General features: G+C 40.2%; 1 protein-coding gene across 10 annotated transcripts in view; it reads right to left on the minus strand.

The window, feature by feature from the left end:
* Positions 1-22155, minus strand: part of LOC308061038 (TBC1 domain family member 7-like) — a 30754-nt gene extending 8599 nt beyond the window's left edge. For 5 of the 10 annotated variants that reach the window (XR_013927049.1, XR_013927050.1, XR_013927051.1 and 2 more), the window contains exons 1-8: positions 22019-22155; positions 20027-20202; positions 19479-19599; positions 18679-18759; positions 14846-15033; positions 12427-12564; positions 10557-10702; positions 2784-2913 (exon numbers count right to left, since the gene is read on the minus strand). Coding sequence is in view for 6 of the 10 variants with exons in the window: in XM_080380493.1 (XP_080236619.1) it covers positions 2784-2913; positions 10557-10702; positions 12427-12564; positions 14846-15033; positions 18679-18759; positions 19479-19590 (795 nt within the window). In the remaining 4 variants the exon portion in view is untranslated. Of the gene's footprint in view, positions 1-1691; positions 1967-2783; positions 2914-10556; positions 10703-12426; positions 12565-14845; positions 15034-18678; positions 18760-19478; positions 19600-20026; positions 20203-21164; positions 21986-22018 lie in introns of those variants that run through there. The other 5 variants (XM_080380498.1, XM_080380496.1, XM_080380495.1 and 2 more) reach the window with 3 other exon arrangements.
* Positions 22156-23020: the final 865 nt, after the last annotated feature.

Genomic DNA, 23020 nt, shown 5'->3' on the forward strand with positions numbered 1-23020 from the left:
CCAGAGGTCCCCATCAACCTCAACCCTTCCATGAGTCTGGGAAAGTAGATCTCTCTCTCTCTTCTGCACAACTCCAGGGCCCACCTATTGATGGAGAAAGGCTTCTTTAAATTAAAAACTAAACAAAAGCAAAAAAGAACAAAACCCAAATAAACATTTGGAGCCTTCAATCAAATAGTGATTGGAGGAACGCTCAGTGGTAAGTCTGGAAGCAAAAACACTAACCGGCACTTCAAACCTTGACTCAGCACATCTGTCTCTACAGAATATGAGTTATTGATTCCCTTTGAGGACTGAAAGCGCTTAACGCTTTTAGTGTTATCACTGTTTGTTGGGGTTTTTTTTAACAACAAAGTAATCTGTCATGTAAAGGCCTGAATAATGCATATGTGACTGCAGTGTTTTTGTGAATAAGCTGTGCAGCCTGAGGGGAAAATGTTCAAAGGGGTCACCTCTCAGACTGTACCCCTGGCCGTTATTTGAAAAAATTGTGCACAGCATGTTACAGAATGCAGTGCTGCGAGTCACAGAATGTCTGTGCTCTCTCCTACCCACGTTACCCAGCTCTCACGCCTGTGCTAGGAAAACAAGCTCCTCTCTGAACTGAAAGGATTACACTCCAGTGCAGGCACGGCAATGGCTTCCAAAGCAGACGCAACCCAGTGTTTTTCTGAACTGGGCAAACCCGAGGCATTTCAGGAACACTAACGGCAGCATCTCAGAATCCAGCACAGACAATCCACCCAGGTTTTCAGAAGTAACCTGAACTGAGCCCCAAGCTCGTGTGTTGGAAGGTAAATCTGACCTAGTTTAAAACAAAAGTAATGTTTCTAAAGCATTTAAAGTCTGAGTGCAAGCTAAACACATTCTTTCAAGCGTGATGAGCATACTTGGCACTTGGCATACTAAGCATCAATTCGAGTCAAATAACAGCTAAGCAACACGTTTATATACAATTCCCTGGTTTATGCAAGGTGTAGGAATAGAATTTTACACTTTTACAAGAAAAAGATTAGTTCTCCAACAAATCTCTATCTATGGCTGATCACTCTACTTTTACTTACATCATGAATCATATTTCTGTATTAAATTTATTTTGAAATCTAAACCAAACAAGAATCCAATTACAACAACCCTGAGCCAAGCATTCAGAGGCGTTGTTTATTACTGGCCTGTAATTTTGAATTATATTGACTTGGCCCACTGAGTTACATTTTTGGGTAAGACAGATCCACCTTTCTACAGCATCTTCCACAAAGAACAAAGAAGGAGGTACAGCCATAGAGAGCTGTCTGACAGATAAAAATAATGTGTTTTAAGACACTTGGGAAACATATGTCACCCTGGTCACTGTGATGTCCTGTACCTCAAGCCTGTGATGCCTCTTCCTGAAAATTTACAGTATTAATAGGAGTACATCTACATTTCTTGCAAAGGCTTGCTTGTTCACCGAAGAGCTCCAGCAGACTAACATTTAGAAAATTCACCTTAAAACCACCTCCAAGTAGTAACCACCTATCTCAAGAATAAGATAGCATACAAAAACATTTTTCAATTACAAGTAAGTCTATTTACCCTGCTGCAAGAGTTAGATTCACTTCCCCAAAAGCCAGCGAGCTCACTCTACTCTCAATACTGTTGCTGGCTGGCCAAGAAACGCTCTGGACATGATTACACCACCACTAGGTATCTTCATTCCATCTGTATTTATTGAAAAATATTTACATATCGATCACTATGCTATTAGCTGCTTTAATAGCATCTTTACACAGAAGAGATAATTAAGAATATCACACTAGGATGAGGAAAGAGTAGTAAAATGCCTTTTCAAATGTCCTTTTTTTTTTTTCCCCCAAGCTGTCAAAAGCGAAGAAAGTTCTCAGACTGAGTGTGCTGGAGTCCCACAGTGTGTGCGCCACAGATCAACAGCTTTGCTGACAATAGCATCAGTGTTATCTTGAGGAATCTACAAAAGATCAGGGCAAGATGCCTTGTCAGAGCACTTTGACTGTTTTGTTTAAAATAAAGATTTAAAATTTCCAGTTCAGATATTCTCTTTATAGAAAAGAAAACAAAACTAGAATCCCATCTCCCTGCCCTACAATCCCACCATCCCTCAGTCTGACACAGACCATATTACTGCCAGGCTGACAAAGGCTTTTATTTATGGAACAGTTAAGATGACTGCCCAGGCATCTCAACACTTCACACATCCCTAACCCGACATCAGGCAGAAATCATCCCGGCCATCCAGGACCACAAAGGCACCTAGTTTAACTAACCTAGGTTGTACTGGGATCCTACAACCCTGCTGCGATGCTCGTCACTATTCATACAAGAAAAGTTCAGGGTCAGGTTCATAACCCCAACCTTACATCAACAGAAAACATACCTGGAGGCTATAGATTCACACTCAGGCAAAGAGCAAAAAAGGTGCCAGAAACCAACCCTCTAAGGAGCTTCCAGAAAAATTCAGCTAACCTCATCTGCAGTTACTTTCACAGAAGAACCCTTGAGTACCACAAGGAATAGTGTCAAATCTGTACAAACATAGATAACACATTCCCCAAAGCCTAAAAATCATTTCATTCTATGAAAACGTCACCTCCTGATAGAAAAAACTATTATTCTTGTCCCTGCACATTCTCTCTTCACCTTGGTACTACTATTCTCAGTAAGTAATGTAATAGTATCTTACGGTATGTTTGCAACAGGCAAATGACTAAGGCTGAAACACTTCTATAAACCATAAGAGGTAATGCGAAGCACAATAGAATACTTACATTTTCCAAAAACTGTGTGATCTTTTCTGCAGTATTCAGTGCTATTATCTTCATTTTAAAGGTTAATAATATCTCCACAGCAACAAAAACGAGAATCTTGCAGGACCCACTGATCACTTTGTCCCAAACTCTAAAAAAAAAAAGAAAAAGAAAAGGAAACTGTAAACATTACTGTAGTGCTTATCTGCTCATTTATCTGCTAGAACAGCCTTCACACGATCACCTTTTTTTTCCAGATTATTTTCCTGAGTAACAGAAATGTACCGAATTATTCAGGTCAAGGTAAATAAAAGACATTATGAACTCCTAAATCTGTACAGAGCAAGGTGACGGTAAGCAGTAATGCATTGATATGGTGTATTTTTTTTAGAAATTGAACTGTTTACAAGGTCAAACACAACAAGCAAATCTTTTTCTAATAGCCTGAACTGTAACAACTAATCTACAGTGTATGATAAAGGTGAGAATTTTTCCTAGTACAGAAAAGGAAACAAACTTTATTAGGCATGTCTAATAAAGACACTCTTCAAATGGTTAAGTAGCTGAAAATTCAAAAGGATATTAAACTCCTACATGTCAAGAAGCTACATATTCCAGGTCATTGCTGTTATGAGATACAAATATGATATATCAGCAGGATGTAATCCATGATGTGTAAATTAGGCACAAGGAAAAACTATTAAACGCCTTTCAATCCATCCCACTGTGCACAGACCCTCGCAGAATTACCCAAGCATGAAACTGTACCTGGGCCTCACATTTTTAACAAAACCTGAAGGCCAGGCCTCCAAAGGCTGCAAGTACTTTAACAACAGAACTCTGATGAATATTAAAAGGGATCCTCACTACTCAAACAGCCTGCAACGATTTGAAATCATCCTTCATCCAGTACCTCTATCTCAAGCCCAACTCAACAGACTCGGGATGAAAGATTATCCAAAACCAGTGTGAATCTGTCAGATGACAGCTTTTATGGGCTTGCATTATTTTTAGTTCTTGAATTTCAAGAGTTGTATCAGAAAGACTTTCTGAGGATTACTGTTCTTGCTCCTTCTGGACACTTGTTAAAAAGTTTTTCTCCTTCCAAATAAAAACATGGAGGACAAAGATCACATACTATCCTCCATAATCGCTGAATACAGTAACACCAACTGGAAAGCGGCTGCAGCCCACCTGTAAACTTGGGGGTGTGGGTGTGCTCCTTCCAAAGACAACCCAACTCTTATGTCACCTTCTCTCTCAGAACTTGCCTTTCAGCCTGGAGGGCCAGGAGAACACAACACAGGCAAAATGTGAACTTTTGACACCCGAATTGAAGAGTGGGTGTCACACCTTTAAACAAAGAGTCGAGAAGTGAGAGTCCAACAAGGAACCATCAAGATGATGAAGGGACTGGAGCCTCTCCTCTGAGGAGAGACTGAGAGAGCTGGAACTGCCCAGCCTGCAGAAGAGAAGGCTCCGGGGGGAATCTCATCAATGCATATAAACACCTGAAGGGAGAGTGCAAAAATGATGGAGCCAGGCTCTTTTCAGTGGTGCCCAGTGACAGGACCAGAGGCAATGGGCACAAACTGAAACACAGGAGGTTCCCTCTGAACACCCGGAAGCACTGTGCAAGTGACCGAGCACTGGCTCAGGTTGCCCAGAAAGGCGGCAGAATCTCCCCCCTTGGAGACATTCTGAAGTCCAGAGCAGCTTGCTCCAGGGGACTGCTTGAGCAGAGCGATTAGTTGGACCAGATGACCTCCACAGGTCCCTGCCAGTCTCAATCTTCCTGTGATGTTCTGTGAAAAGTTTTTTTAACTCCTAAGGTAGAATGCTTGTCACTATTATACACAGCGCTTATTTTTCACACTGGGACTCTGGTCAATTCTTTGTCAGTTTCTTAACCTTCTATTCACATAACTCTTTTGATACTGTTTTCACAACCCCTCCATTCATCAAAAAACACAGACTAGAATTCAACTTACAATGAAAAAATGAGGAAAAGAATATATAAAATCTCCATGACTATTTTTAAAAAAGAAGGAAACAAAAACCTCGCATGGACAGATGGGAAAAAAGGCACTGCCAAATTCTTTCCCCTGTGTAATTTAGTTTTAATTCCCTGCCTTGCTATGATTAAAAAATTAATATAATCCCCATATGGGCAGGAATAATAAGTAATCCAAGACGAAAATCTTACTGCTTGCTTTGTGGTTCAAGCACCCCAGGTCAAGTGATCACTGTAATTACTACACTGATGTTGAAGTCAGGCCTAGAAGCTTTAAGCAAGGCTATGCAAAAACTGAGATCACACTCCGCTTCCACACTGTACAGGTCATCCCTGTTGATTTATAATGCTTTTTTCCTTCACAAACCTATCTGTTTAGAACGCAAGAACAGCTCCCCATGTGTCTCATGGGCATCAGAACTGTAATTATGTGTGACAAGATATCGAAAGTATCAGACCTGAAAAACAGGAACGAATTGTTAAAGTTCCTATTAAAGCTCATGTTAATTTGGAAACAAATTTAGTAATCCAAATGTAAAATACCCAGTCTTCTTTCATCATTATACTTCCAAGTCTCCTGACTGTAGTCTCCATAATTAAAGTACAGTAGGTTCCATTTCATGCTCAGAAAACACTCTAATGTTTTCCTGCATTATTTAGACTGATTCCAGAACAAATGTTTTAACAATGGCAAAACAGATCAGTATCTAAATCAACAGTGTCTACCACGTTTTGGAAGAGGATGGATCCAGCATCCAGCAAAGTGGATGAGATGTCAGCACTAACCAGCTGTGTCTCCTGCAGTATTTTTCCCCTTAACATTTCCAGCTATTGTTACTCTCAACGCAACTCCACCAGCAACAGGGGAATGACTGTGTGACACAGCAATAAACAGACCAGCACTCAGCACCTTGCCTATACCAGCTGAGCCAGGAACAGCAACACGAAACCGTGTCAGAAAGGCATTTACTTAGAATAGAAAAAAACCCACAGCAGTTTCAAGGGAATATGTACCTTGATGATTCTGCTCCAATATAGCAGCCTTTACACATTGTATATCTATCGATGATAACATATGTATTCTACTTTCATTTTTTAAGTAACAGCAAACACTGAAGATCAAGTATACTGTCGCAACATCGCAGCTTTTTACCTGGTTTTTGATACTCTTAGAGATGGGAAAAGTACAACAGAAATGTCATGCAACTCTGCCTACAGCCCTACTCAGGGATGCTGAAAAAGACTGAAAAAGAAAGTATACACTAAATCCATTCTGGGTTTTCTAATTACCATCCTCTGTATTCAATTAAACACAGGAGCACTCTTACAGCTGTTTCTTGAACAGTGAAGCAGTAACAACAACCACAAGGAAAAATAAAAAGAAACAGGAAGCTATGAAGGTAAAGAGCATGCCAGGATTATGCAAATTAAGTCATTTACTTTTCACTGAGCTTTTTCAGTAGACAAGATGCAGCTTACTCTGTGTGCGCCTATGTGTGAAGGCATGGCATTCTCAAGGCAGTTTCTGAGGTTCCTCAGCCACTACAGTGCTGCAGTATACAAAAAGCATCACAGCATTGCTGTTCTCTCTCCTTCTGAAATGTTATCATTAATCTCACAACTTATCTCTCCAAGCTGCAGGGTAAACACGCTCAACTTTATTCCCTGGTTCTGGTTTTCCAGTCCTCCAGGCCAGAGATACATCAAGAGAACCAGTGCTTGCTGCTCTTGTCTGCACTTCTGGGTGTCCCTCCAGTGGTAACTGGGCATGGATGGCCGTGACAAGGCTCGCAGAAATCTCATCCTGATATCACATCGGGATCTTGTGCTCATCTCTTTCCAGAGCTGGGAAGCAGCAAAATTACTTAGGCAAAGGCAAACCAAGTGAAGTTTCTCTATAGTAGTAACCCACATGCACATTCTTATGCCCTCTCACTCCACAGTAAATTGAAGGCCTTTTTCATATTTCTGTTGTTTCTACTAACAAATTACTTGTATTTTTAAGACTAGCGTCGTTTATGCAGGACACTGAGATCACAGATGTAAAATTATAGAAGCCATACACTAATACACAAGGTAGTGCCAGTTTGAAAGGTAGCCATAAGATTTCAGGAGAACTACGAACACTTTGTCCTCAACAAGTTCCCAGAGGCTAACAACCTAACGCCACCCCATCAGCTATTACATTCCTGCTAAAGCAAGTCTTCACTGCACAATACGTTAGTCAGGGGCATGATACATGACTGGCAGCATTAGGCCATAAAAAAATGCCTGGCTTATTCACAGTTATATTTGCAAAGCTGTGCTACTTCTGTTGTGGCTGGATCACCTGGGGTGACAGTGCTGGAATAAACTGGCAGCCAAAGTGCCATTTTGCCTGTAGAGCTGAACCCACAAAGGGGACACCAAGTTTCAAGAGCAGGGCTCTCCAGCTGGGCCGCACAGCACCAGGTGGCACACAAAGCCCTGAGGACACAGTGCCTTTGAGGCAGACGGTCTGCTCCCCTCTTTTACCAACCTGGCACCTTTAAGAAGCCAGTTAAGAAGCCTGTTACATACTATGTCAAGTGTATTAGAGCAAGCAAAGGCACTGCATAAGCTCAAAGGAAAAGTTTCTACATGAAACCTGTCTATACACATTTTCCAAGCCCATTTAAACTGACGCATAAATGTTACGTATGGTATAACTAAAAGCGTGCTATAAAACTGTATTGATACTGAATAACAACGCCTGTCAGGAGTAAAGCTGGTATTATGCAACTTCATGTCATCATTACTGGATAAAATTCCTGCATAACATACAGAAATCTTTTACACCTTAGAGAAAAAAAGAAAACCATGAAATTTAGATTTAGCTGCCTGGCAGAGAAGACTGCAATTTATAGAAAGCAAACAACCTCTCTAAGAAATACAGTGCTAAATCCTAAGTTAAACTAAATCACAAAAGACTGAGCTCTGATCATCTCTCACTTGACAAAAATGTAAGTAAAACTCACAGAAGAATTGGAGACTTGTTTTCAATTCTCAGCAGTTCCAACACAGCCATTTGGATACATTTCAGATAAGCATTCAAGCTTCTAGATTCTAATCCAAACTGAATCTCCAAGCATTAATTAAGTTCATCTGTCACGTGCTACACATGAAGTATGTTATTTCCTCAGCAAATGAAGCCATTCTGATTACAACTGAATAATTTAGAAACCTAAACTGGCAAGAAAAAGTGCACTTTTATCATGTTCCCACAAGAACTGTTGGGAAAAGGGATTGCCGTGCCATCAGAAGTACCAACACCGAAATTTGGTTTTACTCCAGTGATTCAAAAAGCCAGTATTTTGACCTTTTCCACGGAGGAAAGAAAAGTATTTAAAAAAATCCAGATCGTTGAAATATTCTATTTAGGTAAGGTAAAACATTATATGAGAATGCTGAACAGTACACTAAATAAAATATTTTACATAAATGAACTGATTCAAAATGGTAGAAGTTTGAAACTAAAGATCCTGACAAGAAGAAATATTAAATCAAAATTCTTCATCTAGATTTTTTCTTTTGCACTATCAAAATGACACAGCTCCATAAAACGTTCAATTTTCAACAGAAATTAAAATAAAACACCTCAACGTTCCAGCAGCAAAACTGCTTTGATGCATATTCCTCTTTCAGGTCTAGCTCTCAGCCACAAGACCTAGTAGCAAAATTAAATCACATAAGCTGTAAATAAAAATATCTCCTAGAAGACATGCAAAGAGGTTCCAAATGCAGTAATTTGCAAAGGCTATTTCAGATCACAGAAGCCTACAGGAAAAAAAAGGCCTGAAGAGACTGGCAAGTCCCAGGTAGAGCAGTCACTTTTCCTGACAGTAGTTTAAGTCGTAAAGCATCAAGTCTCATACAGAAAACGCACAATGAAACAAGGTCAGTCATTACCTACTGGAAGTAAATCTATAAAAGCAAATGTGAAATACAGATGCAGGCAAACCATACGCATTCAATTGCTTTTAAGGATATAACAAACATTTTTTACATGCTTACATAGTGCCGGTAGCCATAAAAATAGTAAAAGCTTCTAAGCACCCCATCACACACAGAGGTGACTATTTTGGAGCCTTAGAGATGCTTAACAAGAAGAACTTGCCATCTGACAATTACCGTGCTGCCCACAGCATAACACCTAAAGGTTTACTAACAAATCCTTCAGGTTTGCTTCAAAAAACTTTGTCTCAGACATACTCCTTGCCAGCTGTAAAACTTACAGAACCTCAAAGACCATGGTACAACAAGACTAGAAAGCATGATTTCTAATCTTAGAGCTTGGTCCCTAAAACCCCCTTATTTTCCTAAGGGCAGAGAAAATATTTTTTACAACAGCTGTTTCCCACTTTCCTTCATGAAATGCTAAGTTCCAGATGAACAAGCAAGACTGCATTCACTGTTCAGATTATGATGAACTTTACGACCATAAAGCATTCTCTACAGAGTATTTCACACCACACTAGATTTCTACACTAGTCACTGAAGTCCTGCAGGTGCTGAAGTACAACTCCCTTTGAACCTCATTACTTCTCCAAGCTTCCAGGCAGCTGAAAATGAAACCATTGTTTCCTTTGTGCCACCTCCAGCTCTGCATTAACAAGAGTTGCTAATAGCTGAAAGGATCTGCTTCTCTACATCTAGCTTGAATTTTCTGCTTTCCAGGAGTTCTCAGAACTAAAATCATACAAGCTTCATTTCAAAAGCCCTTCAGTGAAGTGTCATGCACAAAATTTTCTCCTTATGTAAGCCAGACAATCTATTTATAACTGGAGAATCCTAATATAATGTGCTATTTCATTAACTTTGAAATACTCAACCTGCTCTAGTACTTTTTAAAATAAACACTCTGTCATGATTTAACCCCAGCCAGCAACTAAGCGCCACACTCGCTCCCCCCTGCAGTGGGATGGGAGAAGAATTGGAAGGGTAACATGGGTTGAAATAACAACAGTTTAATAATTAAAAGGAAATAATAATAGTTTTTTTAAAATTCTAAGGAAAAGAGGGAAACAAAAATTAACAGAGAGGAAAATAAGACCCAAGACAAGTGATGCTAACGATAACGATTGCTCACCACCAACCGATCCCCAGCGAGTCCCTGAGCAGCAGCCCCCCTCCGCCAACCTCCACCCACCCCAGAATACCCCTTTGGTCAGTTGAGGTCAGCTGTCCTACCCGTGTCCCCTCCCAACTTTTTCTGCAACCTCCTCAACGGTGGGGTGGTGGGAGGAGCAGAAAAGGCTTTGGCTTTGTAAGCACTACTCAGCAGTAACTACAACACCCCTGCGTTGTCAATACTGTCTTCAGCACAAATCCAAAACATAGCCCCATACTAGCCATTATGAAGAAAATTAACTCTATCCCAGCCAAAACCAGCACACAATCCCAAAAATCTTCTTCGTCTAATGATAATACAGTATTATAATCACTCCCTAAGCAATGATTTTCATTAAAAAGCCTGAAAACTGACTACAATTCAGCTACCTATCACTAAGAGGGGATTCTGAGTTTTAAATCCTAGGAGGCACTAAGTGTCTACCAGCATCAGACGCTGTATTTAACTCCATTCTTTTTTAATTTCAATGCAAGAAATGGTCACACAGACTTGCATCAGTAACAAGTGAAATCAAATCAAATTTTATCATTTTCAAGTCAACAATATATTCATAATCTTACAGATAAGTAAAGTCTTTGCCTGCTAAAATTACCATGTAATTACAAACAGAAAGCAAAAAAAGAGAACTTGCCTCTGTAAACTGGACTCAGGTAAACAGCCTGCAAAGCACTTTTTAAACCAGAGATCGTAAGGGAGTTTGCTCACTGCAGCACACGCTTTCAGATGCATCAGAAGTCTGTTATCTTCTATGTTCAAATACTGCTCCAGAATTTTTGGCTGAGGAAGGAATGAAAAAAATTTATATAACTCACATCAAAGTACCTTTCATAGTTAACACACACTGTAAGACAAGAAATGTCTTAAAAATTCAATTGGTATAAAATAACATGTTAAAATAATGAACTTGCATTGTTTTAATGAAAAACATGTTTCAAAATACAAGTATTGCTGATTTTTGCAATTAGCTAATTAAGTACTTAACTAAACAACCAACCTCAGGTTCCTTAAATTGCTGACTACTAGCAGAACTTCGAAAATATGCAGTATTCCCTAATGCAAGGAGGCGTTTGAGAGCTTAAGGCAAGGCAGAGATTAAATGTGCACTAATTACTGCTACCTTCGTAAGTAAAATTGAGTTTCATTCACTTCAAACCTAATCGCCTTAGCACACACAAAAAAAATATCTACACACAATGCAACAAAACCCAGAAAATCAATTCTGAAAGTAAATCCCTGTGCAACATATTAAAAGTTGGACATTGATTTCTTGTTTAAAAATCCAAGGTATTTAAAAGCATAAACACATGCATAATTATCCACAAAAATGTGGATAATTCTCATTTTGTTTAAATTCCAATTTAACACAATATGCATTTTCATAAATTCAGGTGCACCTTTATGCTTTTTGTCATAATTAGGTAAACAGCTCAGCTTCAGCTGTCAAAGGGAGAAAACGCTTCCTTTGACCATATTCTAACATCCAAGAGTCTTGGTACAATGTTCATATTACAACAAAAACTCTGGGAAGGAGACACTTGGCACTGTGCAGTGAGAGCATGTACTTGCTTTAAAAATGCTCCTCTGTCCTTTGAAAGGAATTACAGAAATTGGCATAGCTGAATGTATCACCTCCAGCAACAGCAGGTAGTTTTAAAATGTATTTCTTAGCTCCAAAATAACAACAAAGGACATGCATAATTTTCTGCAATGAATTTTCATCCAGTGATTGCTTGTGCACAGGTACTCCGATACTTTTATCAGTGGCTATTGTTAACTGAAAGTTTCTTATCTGTTAAGGCTATTTGAAGTACTATAAAAACTGCAAAATCTTTTGTAAGTATGCATTTTCTTTACAATCAAATTTTAATTTTATAAACCAGTAAGACAGAAGTTCAAAATTAATATTCCAGGAGAGAATTTAAATGATCAGTGCCAAAAGAACTCTACTCCACTTTTTATTATAACTTAATTTGCAACATACTGTTTTTCTGAAGATGTAGTACCCTGCTCCATTTATAAAGGAAAACAATTGTGCTTTGTCTGTCATCCAATGAGCAGCATATAGATGCCTGAGATGCAGCCTTAAGTAGCAGCACACATACATCAAGATGTTCTTAACTTTGTGACATTTAATTGTTCAAAATAAAGAAAATTCTTAAGCAACCGATTAGTGAGAAACATAATTAAACTAGACACAATGTGAGCTTAAGATAACCTAAAAAGAAAATAAGATGCAATTAATTGAAAACTACCACATAGCAAACAAAATTTCTAATATTATGTTAGAAAAAGTGTCCTACAGGACAACACGATTACAACACAAAAAGCACTCGCCCCATTTTCTCAAAACTGTTGGTGGAACACAATCCAAGGCTGTCACCTGCGTTGTCTCCACATACTCCAGCGCTCCAGTTGTCTCCATATACTAAATGCTTTCCATGACTGGCCCTCCTCACCATAAAAAAAAAAAAAAAAAAAAAAAAGGTAGTGTTTTTCCTTACCAGTTGTTGTAATGAATCTTTGTGTTTGCTGTTCAGCTGATTCACAAAGCAACTGACAAGCCAATAGCATTCTATAGGATCTTCCACCATTTCCTCCATTGCTTTAGCAATAGCAAGAAACACTTCATCTTCAGGTTCCTGGAAAACAAAGCCAAAAATAGTGACCTACACGGAAGTACTGGACTACTTGATTTAAATTATTCTTATATTCCTTTTACCCGCTATTTGGAAGAACAAACTGGAATCAAGGTACACAAAGAGCTGTTCTGACATTCATAAATAAAACATCGGGCAGTAGCTGCATTATGGTGACAGATACTTATTAAAGCAGAACGAGTAAGACTTGTCTTGCTTTTAAAACCAGAACATACAACAGGAGTTGGGAATATCTCTGATTCAAAGTTCTCGAATGACATATTACATTCTAACACGGTAGTGACGATCCTAGTTTATACCCCACGTTTTTACATTGCACAGCAGCAGAACTTTACATCCTATTCCTTGCTAAAGTCCAAACAGTCCCCTCAAACACCTTTGTCGTGGATGTTAGTTACTGAAAAAAATAATGCAGCCATGAGCTGTAGCCTACCTTCAAATTACAGAAGATCATTTGGTTTGAGATAAACATCTTCCTAGAGACAAGTAAGTATCTTTTCCAGGTGATGAGTCTCTTATTCCCCACAGTACATGACCAAAAGCATATGACGTGCACACCAGCATCTTTTCTCCTGAGGATATACTCTCCTAACCTAAGTGTCAGCATGGCTAAACCACAGTTAGTGGTATGAATGCACATGGGGTAGATAAACCAGCTAGACCTCACGCCACAGCTGGCTCAGAAAGTGTCTAAACTGGGAAGATGCACAAGGAAAGGTTCTGTATTTGCCCTGTTTAAGTATTGCCTTACACAGGCAATAGTGACTACACCAGCGGCAGAGTAACAAGCCAGATACACATACCCACCCGTCTGATCTACTGTAACCATTAGTAGCAGAAAGCTATAGTATCACAGATTACAACTCATGCAAAATGTGTGGACAGCCTAAATACTACTGGGCTATGCCTCTGCCACACAACTACTGCAATACACACATATCTCTACTTAAACTCTCTGCTTTCAGATGCACAAAAGATGTAGCAGACTTCTGTGATTTGTGACTCAAACATTTCAAAATATTTAGACCAATCCCACATCATCTGCCTCCACAATAAAACATCTGCATTACTATCAAGCAGTAACCTCCTATAAGTTTAAGGGGACAGTTACTGCACTGAAAGTAGGCTGGCATAACGAGAACAACTGCTTTCTGCAGCAGAAGAAACATTAAGTTGCAGGACTAATAACTGTGGATCTGCTGAACACCCTCTCCATGAAACCCCGCCACAGCACTGAGAGCAGCTAGCGCTCTGGGATGCACTGACAAAACACTTGCTCAGAAAGTAACACTGCTCTAGAAGGGATGAATTTTCAGCCCACTGGGTGACATGCCAAGATCAAGGAAATTTCTCTACGGGAAACTCGCAGGGTTGGGTGGCCACATTTCTAGGCAATGGTAAGGGCTCAAAAACACTCTCTCCTCCAACAAGGAAATGCTGTATATAATCCTCCTGTCCAAAATGTTACTGACATTTCCACATTAACCTTTTTTTGATTTTTAACTTTAAGTTCTTATGACAAATTTTATTATTACAGATGAAAAATAACAAAGTAAGCTGGGCTAGAGTGAACATGGGCAAATTAACATTAAATACATGATAAAATCCACTTCAGAAAGTCCCATGGCTCCTTTCATCACCTCCTCTTTCTAAGGCTTATACCTAAGATCCACACATTGTTTTTATCATCACCCTATAGACTTTATCATCAAAACAGAGACTCATTTACCCATATGTGAGTACACTGTGAACTGCAGAGTACACGCATTACCTGACAGAAGCCTTGATCAGTTCAGCCTAACAGAAAAAAAAAGAGGCCAGTACAATTAAAGTCCAGATTTAAAACCAAAGAATTTAAATATATGATGTAATTTGCAATAAATCGCTGCTTCTACTGGCTCTGAATTATCCTTGTTCCAGGACATTTAGGAATCTGTGAGCTCCGATAAGATTATGTCATTTTCATTTCAGTGCTATGAAGAACGTGGACTAGAGTACAAAAGGCTTGAAGCCTAGCAGGCAAAATACACAGAACAGATTTTAGGGCATAAAATCTTACATAAGCACTTAGGGGAAGAAAAAAAGGAAAAGCACTTTGATTAAAATCCCCTATTTTATACCAGCACTTCTCTGTCTTCCATTCACCTTACTTTGCCTATCTGCGTGCATTTGTGCAGCTACTTGCAGTTCAGTTTCTCTCAGGTTTATAGTTTGAAGTTAAATAAGATACTGTATTTAAAAGACTGTTAAAATGACAACTGACCAATGGAAAAGCCAAGTTTCGAGGCAATTTTCCTGATTCCAGTTGATGTATGCGGAGGAAAACATCTACCTGTGGGGTAGAATCATTAATAAAACGAATTACACGAAGAGCATGGTGTATATCCCAGTACTGCTCCTTCCGGTACTTCATCACCAAAGCGTGAGATTCATGGTGAGGAGGAATAATTCCTAAAACAAAATTTAAAAAGCAAAACAGAAAAAAAAAAAAAAAGATAAACAACTGTAAAGAGAAACATCAGAGCATTCAAACTTCCTTCCTAAGACACCTGCCTAAATTCAGCTTCTACAACTCCAGCCTACAGAAATGTAGGACCTGGCATGGAAGTTTGTTTATAAGCACAGTAAAAAGACACAGGGAGAAAATTCTACAAAACTGGAAATCAACGGATCAACAAAGCACTTCAGCATTGTATTTATAAAAATAAATTGTATACGTTAACTGAGCATAGGCAAAATCTACCCCTAGACTATTGTTTCTCAAGCTGTTCTACAAGGTTTTAAGCAAATGTATGCGAACTCTTGTATATCTCATCAGTGTGCTGATAAGAAATGTCATCGCTGAGACAGATGACAAATAATGTAATCAGTTTATTCTCCATCTCCAACACAACTTCTTTATTTTTAAATTCTGAATCTTTATTATTCCTTGTTTATACATACCTGTAGTTTTTAACACAGTAGTAGTTGCATATTTGTGCCCAGCTTCCATTCTTTTTAAATCAAAACGGATGCAGAATCATTTTTATATACATTAGCCATTCACATTCTCAAATTCTACACTTTGTCTGAGATGACCAGAGAATACATACATGCACTTAACTAATGCAGATACTCTACATTCCAGTATTATTTACTGTTATATCTCTGCCAGAAAATTCTTTACTCACTGTATCATAGATTAATCCTCTCTAAAACAACATTCCGAAGTAATATTAATCACATAGGATGAACCACTTACAGATTAAAACTTAAGAATACCACCCAAATGCTTTGCAAGGTAAAGTTTTTTATTTTCTTCACACAACGCTAATATTTTTCCTAGTTTCCTAGGAGGGAAAAAAGGTATCTAAGTAGAGAGGCAGAGAAATTAAATGTTTTCCATCTCCAAAAGAGATGCTCAGCATTTCACTTAATCCTTCCCCTCACTCAAGACTCAATCTTGCCATGCACTGATATTCGTAACAGAACTGTCATAGGCTTCAACAGAAATAAATCTTACACACACCAAGGCAAAAAAAATGCCACTTCTATATCACTAGCAGAGCAGGATTTTTCCCATTGTAGAAACCCATAAGAACAAAGTATTCTTCAAAAATCAGTTCTGGAACAAGCTACCTGCTGCTTTTATCTTCCATTTAAAGAAAAAAATATTCCTGCCAAGGGTTAAACTACAAAATGGCTGAGTTTTAATAACAAGCACATCAGACAGCAAATTATCTTTTATTTTCCAGCTGCAAACCTGTCTGTGTTGCAAAAGCTGGGACAGAGCAAGACATGTTTCACGTTGTGCAAAACCAGAGGCAACATCATGACATACATACTGCCAACTGCTTTCCTCAAATACAGAAGACAACCTTTGGCAGATAGAAAAGCAGCTTAAACACCACAGCGATGTCTACAAACCTTCCTTAGTCATACCTGAACAGCAAGTTAACAGAGACATCGCTGATACACCACGTAACCTGGGACAGCACTGAGCCCTGCTATGTGTCTGAGATAATTTTGCTGACAGGATAGAATCCCTTCTGTTAAACTATGAACATTATTTAGAGGAAATGTAGCACTTCCCACCAGAACCAGTCTGGGCTGTTGTTTCAATCATTTAAGGAGAGAGATTTTGCACTGCCCTTCTGAATACAAGCTCTGAGCAGTAACACTGAGATGCAGCGAAAGAAAAGTCCTTGTACCTCGGTTCACCCAAAGAGCACACATGACAGCACACGTACTTGAAATAAATCACTCTGGGTTTAAAATACAAAATCCTTTTAAAAAATCAATATAATTTTCCATACAGTTAACTCAGAAGGCATTTTGTGTTATTATATGATTCACAAATTATCCTATCTAAAACAAAGATAGACCACTGGTTCTGCAGTGAGCTACAAGTTTGCCAAGAGACTGTATTTTGCTATTATACTTGTGGCTGAAGGACTTTACATTGAGTCACTACTTGTCCAAAGCTCCTACACTATATTTCCTACTACTACTATTTTAAAAGTATGCTGACTACTTCACTAGGGCCCAGGGTACAAGAATCCTTTTCATCCTAAAATTAGTATTCTAACGGCAGATGCTTTTATCAAGCAGAATTACTCTGTTAGGTCAATGATCAATGCCAAGAACTCCAAGTTTTATAATTAGATCTTGCAACTTCTGCTCACTATTCATTTACTACCTCTCCCTAAAAAAGGCTTATACATCCAAATAATCAGGAATGTGAAGCCACAATTTTTAAACTGTAGAAAACTGGAGGGGGGGGGGAAAAAGAAGAAAAAAATTAAAAGGTTGTTCAAAAATTAGCTAAAGCTTTCTAAAACATTATTTCAGACTCCGGGCACTGCAGTGGAACATAAGAGACCAAGAAGGGAAACAGAAGACATTAACATTGTTAAGATCCCAGCACAGCCTAAGATAAACATCTTAAACTAGAGAAAAAATGGTTTGTAAAAAAACTTATTCTGAGGCAGGAGTCACCAATCTTCCTGACTCTGAATCACATGCCAAAATCTTCATATAAGAGATACACATGGGATCTATACCACATATTCCATAGAGCCAAAGGACAAAGAAGTAGTAAGACAGTTTACAGACAGCAAGAGACAGCAGCTTCCAAGCCAATCTGCAGACTGATGCTGCTGGTCTCTCCCTGATGAAACATTTCAGGTATCGGCACCCTTCCTGCCAGCACAACCCTGGTAATACAAGACTGAGCACAGGAGCCACAGTCAAGCTTTTCAAAAACGGCACAATGCTCCACCGCCAACAGTATGATACGTAAATCACCTTTCTGTTCCACAGATTCAGTCAATGTACCTTCACACCCAGTCTGGCAGTGTTTCTCTACATGCAGCAACTCTGAGGGAAATTCTCCAGGTACTTTGTAAGGGTCAGAACTCCTGGACCTTCCACAACCCCTCCTGTCTGCAAGTGACATGACCTTGCACAACACACTTGACCAGATACTGCAAAGTCCTCCGTAGTTTTGAATTAGTAATCTGACTAATGCACTCAAGGAAAATAGAATCTATTCATGGGGGTTTTATGAATTCTGGGGATACCGTAATTTGTCTCTGGTCTCATAACTTCTTCAGTGGCAAATAAAATTTAAATCTAGGAGCAGAACCAGAAGAAACTAAGATTTTGTAGAACACAAAGCTTCTTTTTAGAAAAAACATCCATTCCGTACCTTGTCCAGTTTTTTTTAAGTTTAACCACAGCTTTACATCAACTTAACTGTCTCTTCTTTTAGGAAAAGAACTGAATATCTTACCAGATATCAGTGGCTCATTATAAGCCACCTTTCAAATCCACTTTGTAACACTATCCAAGTAAATTTATGAAGTACAGAAACACATTCTTCTAGGTACACTTCAGCTAAAGTTCTCAAAAGCTATGCATGGAATATTATTTTATTATTGCTATTGTGCACCCTAGGTGGATACAAAAATAGGCTAAATGATAATGTATCAGTAGGCATGGTAGTACAGAATAATCCACGTCATTAATTCTCTAAAGAAAAAAAAAGAAACACCAAAGAAAAAAATTCACTTTCCTACATGCTCATTTCTAGAGGATCACAGATGTAATTCATACCTAAAAGGACTTTCCACACCAGTATACGATACATAGATGGAAGAGGAAACCTCTGACTAAATGTGCAGAGCTTCTCAATATCTGTAGAAGAATAAAGAGGGGAAAAAACAGGTAAATTTAAATATTATTATAAATAGGTTTTGAGTCTCTGATCTATCCAACTACAACAAATCCTTAGCTGCAGATAGCAATCCCCATTTACATCACGTATTATCAACAAACACTTTCACCACTTCAATCGAGAATAGAATGTGCCCTACAAACTTCAAAGATTTTGAAAAACAGGTATGTTAGCTTGATTTACAATAAAACTACCCTACATTTCACCAGGAAGAAACTGTACCATTTTTATAGACATTCTGTAAATCATTTTGCTATGTCAAAACTTTGTTGAAGGGATAAATAACATTTCTCTTTCTGTTCTGTTGGAAATGTGGCACTCCTCAGGGACCAACAGCAATAACATCATCATCATTGTTTTGAGGTTAGATGGAATTAACAGCATGAGACAATGTATTTTCAGATTAAAATTGCTTTCATTAAAAAACTTTTAGTTTCTTAGGCACAGAGAATGAGAGATAAAAAAAAAGAAACAAGCAATGACACAAATCTTTAACAGTTTTAAAAATCAGATTTTCAGATTGTTAAAACTCAAAGGACTGCCAGTAATAACTGAGAGATTAATGGTAAAAGATGCACAGCTTACATGAGTACTAAGCACTGCAGATAAATATTTTCTATTATTCCCTCCCCAGCCCCAAATCACCAAAGTAATAGAGGAAACAGCAAAATCAACTTGCCCAGACGGTCATCTTTTAACAGAATTTCCAGTGATTTCTTTTCTTCAACTCCACGAAACCCCACTTTTTCATAATATACTGAGCGGAAGTTTCTCTGAGAGTCGTCAGCCATGATTGATTCCTTTTGGAGAAACAGTAATTCCACTTACGATTTACAAGAATACATTCCTACTGGGTTAAGGTCAATTATTTTTGTACACTGATAAAAGCTGACTGCCTATGTCTCTATAGTATTAATAAACCCTAAAGAATATGCAGATCTTCCAAGATTTTTTCGTCATATGCTAACACCAACGATCATAAACATAACTGAATCTAAATAAGGTCTAAATATATCCAGTTTCCATTTTCTATTCCTGTAGTAAATTATATTACTTTTCAAAATGTTAAAGAAAAATGCTGGAGAGATACAGTCTTTTATGTGTCATCATGTACTTCAAAAACAATATAAAAAATACAGTTAAGAAGTGACAAAATTCTGGCTGCAGAAACCCTATTCAAGTACAACTGTTACCCAGGTAAGTAAAATCATCAGGTTTCATACTCACCAGACAAGGTAACCAGAAGCAAGAACAAGCCAACGTTGGCCTCAGTAGCACAGAGGGGACGGGATAAGAATAAGGCTAGGTACGTAGGGTTGCTCTGAAGTTGCAGATTTGATTTAAACATTCAGGTTGTTATCAGGTGCTGTAACAGCCAGGGTCTTGAGCTTGTTATTCCAGTACTAAAAAGAAATAATTGTCTCATCCCTATACTGCAAATAATGGTAAACTGCAGTGAGTACTCGTGTTTTGTAACAAACGTAACTGACATTTCAATTCAGTTCAACCTTCTAAATACCAATTCCCCCTCCTCTCCTGGCTTGCAAATATGAGAAAGTTCAGTTTTGTTAAAACAATCTTAACTTTTACACCCAGTGAGAGCACCCAAATGTGCAGAAAAATAACTTGTTTAAAGTGAGGAGCAATGGGTGCCTGATGCATTGAAAAGCTTTTCTAGTCAAATTCTTCTTTTCCTTGCTGACCCAAAATACTCATCAGGAGCAAAGCATTTGCAGATATAAACAAAGGCAGATATGAAAGCATCTGCAGATATAAACAAGACAGTTTTGCAAAGAATGCACATATTTAAACTTATATATCCACTAGGCCTACTTGCATTTCAAATTAAGTCCCTTTTTAGCACTTTGTAGGAACAGGGCCAAGATCAGGCAGAAAATGATAAAGCAGCAAAGGACCAAATTAATGCTTCCTGAGATAGGTCAAATACTATCTCAAAACCAGAGAAAAAACTTTTATATTACTTGCAAGTCATTCCAGTTGTGCACTATCTTTATGAAAATGACTGTGACATTCACGCACTGTGCATTTAAGGGTCCAGTGATCAGTGTTTACTACTTACATTGCAGCCACGTCTAGAAGCAAACTTACGATGCTACAGACGCACAACTACATTTAAAATATCTGACATTTTTAAAAACTGAATTTACTATGTGCTACTTAGAAAATATTTAGTCCAGACTATGTGAAGAAAGCTGACAGCAGAGTCACAGATCAGGAACAATAAATACAATTTGAAAAATAACACCAAGATCTCTATGAAAAAAAAATGCTATTTTAATAATTTTAAACTATCACTATACCAGCAGTACATTTTATTTAGTCAGTGGAAAAAAAGAAGAAATACTGTTTCCTCCCTCCTTCTCTCCAAAATCAGGATATGTATTTTCATATTAGGCAAACAACCGATGTTCCCAATCTTTACACGCATCATTAATAAACTGAAAGAAGGAAGGGGGGAAATAGATCCCTTGGGGAAAAATAGATCCCGAGCCAGCTCACTGGCAGTGTTCTGTACAAAAAGAATACAATTAAATCATCCTGCCTTCAAAGATTCAAAGATAAAAGGCATTTTCAGCCTTACTAGCACTTTTCATTATATTATTATATTTCACACCAGGTGAGCTTAACAACAGCAAGGCAATGTAAATATTTAGTAAGGAGCCAGAGGTGCTGGCACGCCCCTTCTGCCCTGCACAGGCCCAGCCCCACTGCAGGCCACGCCACGCCCGGCAGTAGCCCCGGCAGGCCCGGCGGTAGCCCCCCGCGGTAGCCCTGGCCTCCCCGCCCCGGCCGGCACATGGGCCCCTACGCCGCTCCGGGCCTTGGCGGTACCGCACCGGGTCTCTATCACATTTCCACAGGTAAACACGGCTGCATTGGGCACAGGACCGTGTCCCCCGTCCCCCCCGAACATCGAGCGGCAAGCAGCCGGCCACCCCTCTGCTCGCACCCCCCCCTCCTGCGGGCCAGGCGGGGCAGAGGCAGGGCACCCCTCACACAGCCCCGCCGCCCCCGCCACCGGAGCCCCGCGGGACGGGCTGAAGGACTGAGAGGACCAGCGCGGCAAGGGGCCGTGCCACCGCCACCCCGGGAGCTAGGGCCCTGCGGAAGGGCGGGGGCTCGGGAAAGGGGACGAGAGCGGGGCCGGTATCAGGCCCCCCCAGCACCGCAACCCCCCTCGCCCCCCGCAGCACCTACTGCAGGCGGGCGCGGCCCGTCAGACGCGGCCCTACGGCGCGGGCGCGTGCGCAAGCCCCGCCCCGCCCCGGCGCCGGGCGACCCTGTGGCACTGCCGGGGGGCGGGGCTTCTGGCGAGCGGCCGGGCCGCGCGCGCAACGGGCGGGGCGGGCGCGAAGGAGCGGTGCCGTCCCTCTCACAGCAGGGGCGCGCGCTGGGGGCTGGCCCGCCGCCCCGGTGCCTCACCCGCCCCGGTGCCCCATCCGCCCCGGTGCCCCATCCGCCCCGGTGGCCCATCCGCCCCGGTCCCCCACCCGCCCCGGTCGCTCTCCCTCTCACCCCTCACGCCAAGCCGCCCCCCCGCCTTGCTCATCGCAGCGTTTCGTGGGGCAGCGGCGGGTGCGCTGGGCGCTGCGGGGAGGCGGGAGGTCTCTGTGCAGCTGGCCGGAGCTGACGCCAGAGCTCGGGGCGCTTGGGCAGAACAGGCCGGGCCCGGTATGGAGTTACGCAGAGCAGTGATCTAGAAAGCACGGTGCTGTGCAAGGCCCGTCGACGACGCTTGATAGTAAGGGAATAACTCCCCCTTAACGCTGAGGCCATGAGGAACAGCAAAGCATGGAATTACAGGCTCACTTAGGTTGGAAAAAACCTTTGAGATCATCAAGTCCAACCATTAACCCAGCGCTGCCAAGTCCACCGATAAACCCTGTCCCTAAGCACCACATTAGGTGTTTTGTAAACACCTCCAGGGCAGGTGATTCCACCACCTCCCTGGCAGCCTGTTCCAGAGCTTGACCACCCTTTCTGTGAAGAAATTTTTCCTGATACCCAATCTAAGCCTCCCCTGGCACAACCTGAGGCCGTGCCTGCACCGTATTATTTACTATAATTGGTATGCTCAGCATTTTGGCCCATCCACTGTGATATCTAGGGACATTTTACTTAGAATAATCTCTAGGAAACTAAGTGTATTCTCCAGACCCAAGATTCACTCTTGACACACGTGAACAAAGTACTGGATGC

Source organism: Falco punctatus (assembly GCF_963210335.1).
Source record: "Falco punctatus genome assembly, chromosome: 3".
NCBI classification, from domain to species: domain Eukaryota; kingdom Metazoa; phylum Chordata; class Aves; order Falconiformes; family Falconidae; genus Falco; species Falco punctatus.